The sequence below is a fragment of the Hippopotamus amphibius genome, chromosome 1 (assembly GCF_030028045.1).
Source record: "Hippopotamus amphibius kiboko isolate mHipAmp2 chromosome 1, mHipAmp2.hap2, whole genome shotgun sequence".
In the NCBI taxonomy this organism is placed as follows: domain Eukaryota; kingdom Metazoa; phylum Chordata; class Mammalia; order Artiodactyla; family Hippopotamidae; genus Hippopotamus; species Hippopotamus amphibius.
The window spans coordinates 47712604-47724879 of record NC_080186.1 but is presented as its reverse complement, the minus strand read 5'-3'; the positions used below and the strand labels follow the sequence as shown (position 1 = coordinate 47724879).

Here is a 12276-nt window from a genome sequence, read left to right as displayed (position 1 = left end):
GGGCAATCTGCTCTGCTGAGCCGCTGATGCAAATGCTAACTTCATCCAGAAACACCCTGCAGACACATCCAGAGATAATATTTATCAGGACACTCTGTGGCCAGTCAAGTTGACACGTAAAATTAATCATCCCAGTCATCGTACTTTTGTGGCCCTTTTTAGAAAGAGTTGGGTTATCCATTCATAAATTAGAAACAAAGAAATACCTAGTGCCCAGGGCTGAATGACATTGGAGGCCTTGTATGTGTTGTTTTTTGCTGTTCTTGTCATTGTAGACATCATAGTAGAATCTGTAAGGTTATGAAATATGCAGTAGTAGAATTGGGCCTGCATACACATACATGCATATGTGTGTATATACATAAACATGTATTTAATACATAAAATACAGGCATCATATACAAAGATGTATGTGCAGAGATGTGTGTGTGTGTTCTGTAAAAGTGGTATAAATGGGAGAATTGGTGGTAGAGGTGGTAGAAGTTGAAGTTCAAGTGGTCGATGTGTGTAGAGGTGGAAATGTTAGTAAACATATTAATAAAAGTAGAAGTAGTGAACTCTTTGTGCCAAGCTCTGCGCTAAACACAGCATAATGACAATCATCTCATCCTCATAAAAAAGAGGATTGAAGGGAGAAGAGACTTGGGTCCAATTATCCATCCAGGGTCATAGCCAGCTAAAGCTGAGATTCAACCCCATGCCTCTCTTTCCGAAGCCTGTCTCTCCTTATAACCATTCTGCTCAACTGCTTCATCTTTAACCATTATCTGATATGTAGGAAACAGAGGTTGAAATAGCTAATGAGACAAAAAAAAAATCCTTTACAATTTCTCATGCACTTTTGTGAACCTGGCTCGAATGCATTTTGAGATTCATTTTAGATAGAATAGATGCCATTTTTAAAAGTCTAATTACCAGTCATTTGATTCAGGAGTTAATTCTTTCATTCAGGAATTTCTTGTGTCAAAAGCCTATAGGGGATGATGGGTGATGCCTTAGAGGGCCAGGACAGGGAGGGTGGGAGGGAATCGTGGGAGGGAGGGGATATGGGGATATATGTATAAATACAGCTGATTCACTTTGGTGTACCTCAAAAGCTGGTACAAGAGCATAAAGCAATTATATTCCAATAAACAGCTTTAAAAATAAATAAATAAATAAATAAATCCTATCTTCTTTAAAAAAAAAAAAGCCTGTGGGGAGAGTAGTCTTACAAGACGTATTTGTTGGAATTAGGAACTTTCCCAGTTTGGGACTTTGGGTAATTGAGAAATTGGCTGGTCTCATCCTTCCTTGTCACCAGGAACCTGTGGAATGTCACAAGGAGTAACTTCTGGCTAAACTACAACTGTCTTTCCTGTTTCCAGAACATGTGAACCATTGAAATAAGCGGGAGAAGCTAGATTTTTTCAACTTAGGTCCACACCCCTAATAAAACAAATACAAAAGTAGGGCTCACTGGTTTTGCTCTTCAAGTCTCAATCTTTCTACTTTAATGCAAGCTCTTTAGATTTTCCAGAACCATCTTGCAGTAAAACTTTTCGACTCAGCCTTATGCAGTGTGGCACAGGAGAAGATGAGAAAGGAAACATACGTGTCAGGCATTTCCCACATATTAACTCAGTTATTCCCCCATCAAACTGCCAATGACCCTATGAAGAAATGAGGGCTCTGAAAAGCTAACTGCTGGGGACCATATGAGCAGAGAGAGGTGGATGGGATGAATCTAGGTACAGGGCCGAACACGTGGTAAACCCTCGACAACTAGCAGCTAATCCTGTCGTGAACAATTTCTCTGACCAAGTGAACAGATGTTTGAATGAGCTGTGCGCGCTGCTTCCCCAGCATGTATGGTCTGATACAGAGGTTGATGAATTATTTTCTCCAAGGGAGGGCAGTGGCCCAGGGGTGGACGTGTGGAAACAACCACGAGGGGAGGTCACAAGTCTGTGTTTTAGCCAGAGAGACCCCCCACTTTTTTGAAAATCTATTTAGAAGATAGGTTTCCAAGGGTCCAAACACAGCTAGAAAATGCCTGCTTTTGTAAATCATCTTTAACATCTGCACTGCATTTATGGAGCTCTTGTTTCTCCAGGAACATAGATAATGCTGAAGATGTCATAAAGAAACATTCATGTTTTATTATGTGATATTTACATCACTAGAGCTTTTCTATAAGAAAGAAAAGACAGAAACTGATGCTAGTAATAAAAGGAACTTTCCAAAATGCAAACCTCAACACTTCTTTTTAAAAATACTGTAATTTTTATAATATAATAAAATTACTAGCACACTTTTGGTGGAATGCCTGTATGCAGAGGGCAAATGTTTCATTCAATATGTATAATATACCTTTAAAGTAGATTTTATTATTACTATTTTATAGAGTAGGGAACTGCAGATTTAAGGTATTTATTCAATGCTTTAAAACTAGAAAATGGAGGAGATAGGATTCAAATTCAAATCTGTCTGCCCCCAAGCTCCGAGTTTGTAATTCTCTGTTGCCTCCCAATAACGTCTGAAGCCCTGGAGACAGACTATACCTGAATATTTTAATACATGTGGAAACAAATTGAAGCATAGATATATTTAAATCATAGAGTTATTTCTTCCCAGCAATCCAAGTTCATTATATTGACTCATGTTGTATTAAATCAAGGTAGAGCTCAGATCTGGCTTTAATGGACCAGGAAAAAGATAAAAGACATTCTCAGGTAGCAAAAAAGGAAGTTTAAATACATGTACAATATCTTTTTTCCCTTTCAACATTAATCCTGGGACTGCCTCTCTACAAAGACAATTGATCTGAAAGATGACTTTTTTTCTTTTTACATTCTGTTGAAATTCTTTCTGATCATCTGAAGTCAGATATTTATTTATTTCTGACAAAAGTAGTCCAAGAAATTGATTAGACATCTTCTTTCAATATTACCACAAATTGTTTTATATTAATAAAGTTAATTTACCATAGATCCATTGAGATTGTTAGGCCATTGGAGCATAAGATACATGGCATAGTCTATAATTTAAGAATGTTTCTCTTGATTATTTCATGCAGGGGGAGGGGAACAAAATAGTAAGGGGAGAAATCACTGATGCATTAGACTTCATAATTTTTCCTCTTCGACAAAATGAACTACTCATACATCTTTTAAAATATTACAGAGATTATGAGAAAAAAAAACCCTGAAATATCCAAAGCGGTCAAACATAGATGGGAAAACAATTGTGTGGAATGTGCTTATAATATAGTAGTAAATGTAGGGAAAAAGTAGAGAGAACGCTACCCTTTTCATTGTCTATAACAACTATAGGAATATGGGAAAAATCAGGAAGAATACAAAAATGCAAAGAGCTCACCTTGTGCAAAGGTGGGAGAATTACGGGTGATTTTTTTCTTCTCTCTTATCCACAGTCAGGGTGAAGAAGTGATTTTCCATTTGCTGTGGATACAGTTGCAGTTCCCTTCCTTTCACTCCCTAGTCCCATTTCTCTTTCTTCCTTCCCAGAGGCAACTCCAACTATGAATGTTAGAGTATATCCATTTAGGGTATTTCTTATTCTTCAGTTACAAACTCAGATATCTGTTAAAGATACAGTATTTTACATTTTTGTATAGACAGCATCTTACTTTATCCTTCTGAAACTTGAATTTTTTCAAAGCAATTTTCATATTTTATTTATGCTGATGCATGTACACCTAATTTATTCATTACAATTGCATATTGTATATATTTCATCATAAGAATGTATCACAGTTTGTGTATTTTCTTACTGAGGGACATTTAGATTGTTTTATATTTTCACCTTTTCAAATGATGCTGCAGTGATTATCCTCATGTATTTCCAGGTGAATATAAACAAGTCTCTGGGTTATTTATTTAAAGTAGAATTGCTAAACAATAGTAAATAAGGAACTTCAGTTTTGCTAGATATTGAAAAATTATCTCCCCAAAGGGCTGTGTCAATTCACACTCTCAAGCCAGTGTAAAGAGTTTCTGTTTCTCCATGTTCTTGCCAAATGCAATATTATTTTCCAATTTGGGGATTCTTGCTAAATTGTTAGCTATGAACCAAATTCTCATTGTCTTGACTCCATTTCCCTGTTGACTATGAGGTTGTGAATTTGCTTCTGTAAACTGTTCAGTTTTTCTCTTCTGTGATGTCAGTCATATTCTTTTGTCCTATTTTCTATGGATTTATTTGTCTTTTTCCTATTTTAGGAGTTCCCAGTAGAGTTTAGAGATCAACTGAAGTTTATTACACTTTGCCACTAAGTGTGATATTTGTTGGTGTTTAATCTAGTTAAGAGAGTTTATCTATGTGAAATGCTTTTTTGCATCTATTAAAATAATTTGGGTTTTTTCCTCTCTTATTGTTTCAAGGTGATTAATTGCAATGATAGATTTTCTGATGTTGAGCCATCCTTGAAGTCTTGGTATAAATTTTAGTTATTCCTGAGTTAATTTTAATACTAATTCATTTGTTTAGTATTTAGTGAGTTTGGGCTAAAATTTCTTAAGTGAAATTGGGCTTAATTTTTATTTTATTGTTTGGTCATTTTGTGCTTTTTATATCAAAATTACACTATCCTCTGAAAATGAGTAGGGTAGCTTTCCTGTTTTTCTATCCTCTGAAACTTTGCTAAAACTTGCTCATAAAACTACTTAATGGAGGAAAGGAGAGAGGTGGGTTGAGTGTGGAGGTGGGTGTGTGTGCTATTGATTCGAGCCCTTTAAAGGTTTATTGCCCTATCAGTCTTTCTGGTTCTTCTTCAGTCACTGTGGTGATTTTATATTTCCCTATTAATTTGACAGTTTTCCCTAAATTTTCAAATTTATTGACAGCTGACCTTAACATTTTCTTAGATTTCTGAAAACGAAACCTAACTTTAGTTTTGTTCCCGTTCACATCTATAATTTGTGTGTATGTGTGTGTATGCATGCACATGTGTGCAACTTCCCTCATTTTCTTGATCAGTTATGCTAAAGTATGGTCTAATATTAATATACCTACCTAAGCTTTCTTTTGGATAGTTTATTTTGCACCTCTTTCTCCATTCATTGATATGGGAGCTTTGGTTTGTCTGGTGTTTTTTAGCCACATTAGCGAGATTTTTACAACATCCAGTCAGATACTCTCCATTTTTATTGGAGTAGACTAATCTATGTGCATTGTGATTCTTGATTGATTTGGACTTTTTCCCATTATATTTTATGTTTTAAATTTACTATGCAATTTCCTTATGTGCATTTTTTTCCTTTTCCACCTTCTTGTTTAATATTTAAGCTTTCTCACTGAATATTTTCCCTCTACCAATTGAGAAGTTAAATATTCTATTTCTATTCTTTTTAGTGGTTACAATCAAAGTTTAACATCCACAATTAACTAAGTCTAATGATAATCAAAACCTCTATCCCAATCCTAATGATACCTGAGAATAATTCCCATAGCCCTCTTTCATGATCGTCCATATAATTATTTAGTATTTTAATTCTATTTTATTCTTAAACTTCCACAAATTACTTATTTTTACAATCAATATTTATTCAGATTTACCAATAACTTTATTAATTTCTTTGATCACCATTTTTTCTTATGTGATACCTCATTACTAGTTCAATTTTATTTGAGGTTTTCAGCAACGATCTGGGAGCTGTAAGTACACATACCTATGCTCTGAAAACATCTTTTTCTCTCTCGGCCTTAAATGATAGTGTATCTGGAGAGGATTTTACATTGACAGCTATCATTGCTCAAAGCCTTAAGATATCCACAAGCCCCACCATCTGTTGTTGCTAATGAGAAGTCCATTGCCAGTCTGACTGCTATTCCTCTGTAGGCAATGTGTCTTTTTTTCTCACACAGCTTTTACATATTTTTCTTTCACTTATTCTGATTTATTAAAAACCGTATACCTGTGGATTTATTATCGAAGCTGCTTCAATAGATAGATTTATTTCCCTTTTCAATATTATTCCCTTTTCAATATTATCATTTGAATATTGGCTCTTTTTCATCATCCTCTTTCTTTTTTCCTTTTAGAATCCCTCATATATATGTGTCGGACTGTCTCATTCTATCCTCCCTACTGTTGGCTCTCTTTTAATATTTTCCATCTCTTAATCTCTCTGTGCTACATATCAGGTGGCTTCCTCAGGTCTAACTAATTCACCAATTCTCTCTTCTGCTGTGTCTAGTCTACTTTTCAACCTCTACATTTTTTATTTCAAGAACTATATTTATTGAAATATTGCCATTTGCAACAACATGGATGGACTTGGAGGGTATGATGATAAGTGAAATAAGACAGGCAGAGAAAGACAGATACTGTATGTAATCACTTAAATGTGGAATCTAAAAAATAAAACTAGTGAATATAACAAAAAAGAAATAAACTCACAGATATAGAGACCAAAATAATGGTTACCAGTGGAGAGAGGGAAGTGGGGAGGGGCAAGATAGGGGTAGGGGATTAAAAGAGACAAACTACTATGTATAAAATAAATAAGCTACGAAGATGTATAGTACAACACAGGGAATATAGCCAATATTTTATAATAACTGTAAATGAATATAACCTTTAAAAACTGTAAATCACTGTGCTGTACACCTGAAATTTATGTACTATTGTACATCAACTATACCTCAATTTAAAAATTAATTTTTTAAAAAGAACTGTATGATTTCTATAACTTCCATCTCCTGTCCCCAAATCTAAATTTTTTTCACACTCTCTTATTTTTCCTAATGGCTTTTATTGCTCATTTTATCTCTATGAACACTTAAAACATACTTATTTTAATGTCACTTTCATGTCGTTCTAATATTTAATTCTCCCACTCGTTAGATCTTCTGTCTAACTCTAGTGGCTCATCTCCTTGTATGATTGCAATTTTTCATTATACGCTTATTTTGAGTGGGAATTGTTTCCTTTGGAAACCGTAGGTGCCATGGTGTGGGAGCATCTTTACAGGATGATTTCAGATTTCCTTTACATGGCGGGGTGGGGGTGGATTTCAAGTAGCAGTTTTAGCTTCGTGTCTCAGAAATACACAGACTGTATGCATTTAGAACCCCTATTCAGTGCTGGGTTGCAGAGGTTCTGTGTTCTCATGAGTGACTCTTTGAGCTCCAGAGGCTCTGGTCAGACAGCAAGCTTCCCTGTTCCCTCCCTGGGAGAGTGCACAGTTATTTTTTAGAATTCATTTTACAAATGGGATGGTATTTTTGTGACCCTGAACCTTATTCTTTTAGCTTAATTCCAGCTTCCCATTCAGGTAAGGCCTGTAGCTCAGACTGAACTTAAATCCCCAGTCATTAAATCCCCAGCCACCCAGTCACTGGCATCTTTCTTTGATCCCAATTTCCCATGGAGTCCCTTGGCTACGGTTCTCACTGACATCTTTAATTGTAAGTTTCCCCTTTACATCTGGGACCTGGGGATTTTTACCTTATTGATTTTTAGGTGAGTTATGGGTTCTTGGTATAATTCTTTGCATAGTTATACTTCATCCAGAATTCCTCTGTATTCAAAGTGGGGGTGGTGTGCCTTCCATACCTGTTTAGGTCACCATATTGACCAGACTTACTTAAATTACTTCTCTAATGAGGACAGAAATACCAAAGTTTGAACATATGTTTTAAAACTGTTTTGCTTTAAGTAACCTTTTTTCCTCCACACTTCTCAGTGCTGAATTTGAAGAACCACATAATTATGAGGCAACAATTTCCTATCTGGGACACTCTGGTAACTCCATTAACCTGTGCACCTCAAAAGAAATTGCTGATTGTAAGTCTGCTAAGCCAATTAATATTGTAACACTGTCTGGAATGAAAATGTGTCCAAAATGGTATTTTCCCCCCAGCTAAATCTAAGTTTAAAAATTCACAGCCATGTTGCTTTACTATCACATTTCCTTTTATTTTTTCCTTGTCTAGTCTCTTAAAAATGTAAATAAACCCAGTTGGGCATCAGGGCTCTCTCCGGGCTCCTAGTGCGCCTTTTCTCTACCCTCTTCTATTCTCTCCTTCATCCATCTACTTAGGTGCTTTGCCTTCTGTAGATACGTGGGAGGGAAAATCAAGATATGGCGATTCATTTTTCTTCTTTCTCCTCCCATGGAGACTTCATCTCTCTTCTTGTAGTATCTGTCTTGAAGTCCCCTGGTAACTCGGTGTGTGGAGAGGGAGATAACAGACTGTGGGAATGAGGTTCTTCTGCTTAGCCTGAATAGAAGCAGAGGATTCATCCAATGGATCTGACTGGTTCAGAGCTAAGTCTTCCTGTCTCTGGTATTGCCGACAAAGCTCAGAACTTTCCATGAAAAAAAAAGAGATCCTCTCAGGCAAGATGATGGAGAAACAGGGACTCATAGTATTTCTGCAGGTTTCTGTGTCTTTGTTCTGCCTATAGGATCAGCCGATTCTCTACAAAAGGCATAAATATTAGTGCTGGAGTAAATACTAGTATTTACTGAGCCTGTACCGTGGGTCACAGTTCTGTTAGGTCCTCTGTGCACATCCCTTTTGATGTAGCAGTTGTATTAGCTCACTTTTAGAGACAGAAAACTGAAGACCAGAGAGATCGAGTTGCATAAGGTCACACAAGTAATATGTGGTAGGGCTGTAATGTGCAAGAGCTCTGGCTGCCTCTAAGATCCATGGCCTTTCCACAATTTTATGCTGTTTTTCATTCAAGAATGTTTGACTCGCCTGAAAGGAGAGTTAGAGGGAGATCCTCTGCTACAACCTCTTTACTGTACAGACAAGAAGCCCAGGGCTCTGGGAGAGAAAGTCATTTGCCTGAGAATACATACTTAGGAAGTTCACGGGTAAGAGTTAGAACCTATTGAAATTTCCTTCCCCTTCCCTGGGAAGTAAGGGGTTGAAGAACTGGAAAAACTCTCTCTTAGACTAGGCAAGCTCTAGATTCTCCTATTTGGCTTGTAAAGTACTAGCCATAAGAAGCAGAACTCCTGGGGCTTCCCTGGTGGCCCAGTGGTTAAGAATCTGCCTACCAATGCAGGGGACACGGGTTCGAGCCCTGGGCCGGGAAGATCCCACATGCTGTGGAGCAGCTAAGCCCGTGCACCACAACTACTGAACCTGCACTCTAGAGCCCATGAGCCACAACTACTGAGCCCATGTGCAACAGCTACTGAAGCCTGCATGCCTAGAGCCCGTGATCCACAAGAGAAGCCCGTGCACCACAACGAAGAGTAGCACCTGCTCACCGCAACTAGAGAAAGCTCGTGCACAGCAACAGACACAATGCAGCCAATAAATAAATTAATTAAATTTATTAAAAAAAAAAAAGCAGAACTCCTGTCCCCATCAGCCCAGAAGGCAGTGCTGCTCCACACTCGGGGTGTCCAGGCTCCTGCCTTAAGAGCATGGCTTCTCAAATTCTATCCTTCACATGAATCACCTGGGAATCTTGCTGAAGTGTTGATTCTGGTTCAGTAGCTCTGGGTTGGGCCAGAGATTCTGCATTTCCAACAAGTGCCCTGATGATCCTTATGCTGCTGGTCCACAGACCACACTTTGAAGAAAAAGGCTGTGGGCCCCATATGGACTACATTCCAACTGCATGTTTTTCTACAAAGCTAAGAGCTCACAGTGCCAAGGGGATGCTCCTTGAGCCTGCACCTTCTCCCTGGACTACAGGAGATCCCCAGAGTGCCCTCCTGCAAGGGGCTCTCTAAGACCCTGCTTCTGCCTCTTCCCTAGGTCCTTCGTCCTCAGGACAGATTGGCCTGCAGGGAGATCTGTCTATGGTGGTGGTGGTGGGGGGGGGGGGGGGGGGCGGGAGAGGATAGGGTTGACATATGAAAGGCCCCTTGTGCGTGGGATGAAGCTGAGGACTGAAACAAAGCAAGGGAGGAAGCTGGACCAGAGGCCTGCATTTTTTCTCTCCAGGCCACAGATGTTCAAGGTGGGCCTGTGGGGGATATCATTTGAGGTACCCAAAGAAGGAACCACTAACCCAGACCTCTCTTCAGTCTTTCAGTGGGGAATTCTTTGTGTCCATCAGTGCTGCTAAGGAAGCAAGTGTTTATGATTGAAAAGAGAAAGGGCTCAGAAAATAAGCCATTGATGCAACTGAGAGGTAACCCAGTATAGGGCAATAGGAAGGGGGTAGGTGGGAGAAAGTCACGAGTGGTGAGGGCTTCCCTGGTCTGGAAGGCATCCTGTGGGGGATAGGAAGAGGCCTGCCAGGGCTGAAGAAGCTGGGGAACTGGAGCTTAAACTCAAAAGATTCTGTTATATCCTCTACTCCTTTCCCTGCCCCTCTCTAAAAAGCCAAGATCCTGTTATATTACAGGAAAAAAAGGGAAAGAAGTGAGCTATTTTACCCCTGCTTGTTCCTGTTTATTTGACTCTCCCCCATGTCTTTCATCCTCTTTACACTTACTGGTTGAATGATATACAAACTTTAGTTTCTTCATCTACAAAATGGATATAATGTCTCTTTTGTGTAATTGTTATGTGTGTTTGAAAAGGTAATATATTTAAAGTCAAGTGAACTCAGCTCTGGGAAGGTGGAGCAGATTTTCTCTAGTCCCCCTGCTAAGTACAACTAAATCCCCTGGATATTTTATATATATATACACACACACACATACATATTTTTATGTACAAACATGAGAAAACTAGAACACTCTGAAAAGGTAGAAGGAAGTAGGTAGACCAGCTAGGGACCTCTGGACCCAAGGACAGATAAGTGGTGATGTTCCTTGGGTTTTCTTCTTGCATCGTATATCCCAGCCTTGGAGCTGAAGAAGCTGGCAACCCAGAAACACCAATGGGCACAGACAGAGCAGCCCTAACACAAGCCTGCTTTTTCTAGCCAAAGGACCAGGAAAATGGAAGCCTAGAAAGACAGAAAGCCTCTAGACAACAACTGTTCTACCCCAGCTAAAATTATAGGAAAAAAAACCCCTGGCCCCACTGCCACAATGCTGACTGGGGAGCCTGGACATCCACCTTCATCAGGCTATGACGATGCATCCCAAGCCATCCACTGAGGTGTTTTCACAGAAGGTCAAGTAGGGAGCTGGAACTTTCATCCTTGCCAGGGTAACAAAACTCCGCCTACAGTGAAGGTCAGTGAAGACCGTATGGGGAGCGTGGACTCCAGCCCCCTACCCAGCAATAAGAAGGCATCCCTTCCCCTCCCTGTTGGGGTGGTGTCAGAACAGACCTCATGGAGAGTCAGAGGTTGTAAGGCAGCCACACTCTCCCTGTGGTATCAGCAGAGGCTGCCTTTATTTTTTTTTAATTTATTTTTTACTCTGTTGGGTCTTCGTTGCTATGCACGTTGTGATGAGCAGGGGCTACTCTTTGTTGTGGTGTGAGGGTTTCTTATTGTAGTGACTTCTCTTGATGCGGAGCATGGGCTCTAGGCATGCAGGCTTCAGTAGTTGCGGTGTGTAAGCTCAATAGTTGTGGCTCGCAGGCTCTAGAGCACAGGGTCAGTAGTTGTGGCACACAGGGTTAGTTGCTCTGTGGCATGTGGGATCTTCCCGGCCCAGGGATTGAACCTGTGTCCCCTGCATTGGCAGGTAGATTCCTAACCACTGCACCACCAGGGAAGCCCAGCAGAGGCTGCTTTGGGTACAATAACAAGCACTCGCAGCCCTCCCAGCCAAAGTATTATCAGCAGAAACCTAGCAGGGAGCCAGAGCACCCACCCCTGCCCAGCAGTTATGAGGAGCCCTTCCCTTACTTGGGTATCCAGGGGGCCAAGAAGTGGGGAACCTAGACTTCTACCCCTACCTGGCAGGAAAAAGACAGTCCTCCCCACTTCTGCTAACATGAAAAGCCAGCTAAAACAGAAGGTTTAAATAAAATCCAGTCTCATAACATAATACTCCAAATGTTCAGGTTTTAATAGAAAAACACTCATCATACCAACAACCAGGAAAGTCTCAACTTGAACAAAAAGAGATGATTAATAGATGCCAACATCGGGATGATTGAAGTGTTAGAATTTTCTGATAAAGGCTTTAAAGCAGCTATTATAAAAATGCTTCAGTGAGTAATTATAAACATGATTGAAACAAATTGAGAAAAAAACTCTTATCAAAGAAATAGGATGTTTCAGTGGAAGATGTAAAGAAAACACAAATAAAAATTTTAGAACTGAAAAATACAATAAAGAAAAAAAAAAGCTCAATAGCAGAGTGGAGGAAACAGAAGAATCAGTGAACTTGAAAGAAACAATAGAAATTACCCAATCTGAACAACCAGGAGAAAATAGGGGAAAGAAAA

General features: G+C 39.2%; 1 protein-coding gene across 1 annotated transcript in view; it reads left to right on the top strand.

The window, feature by feature from the left end:
* FYB2 (FYN binding protein 2) overlaps positions 1-12276 on the top strand; it is a 78773-nt gene that overhangs the window by 17588 nt on the left and 48909 nt on the right. Inside the window, 1 exon segment of the mRNA XM_057746546.1 lies at positions 7692-7792. Coding sequence (XP_057602529.1) covers positions 7692-7792 — 101 coding nt within the window.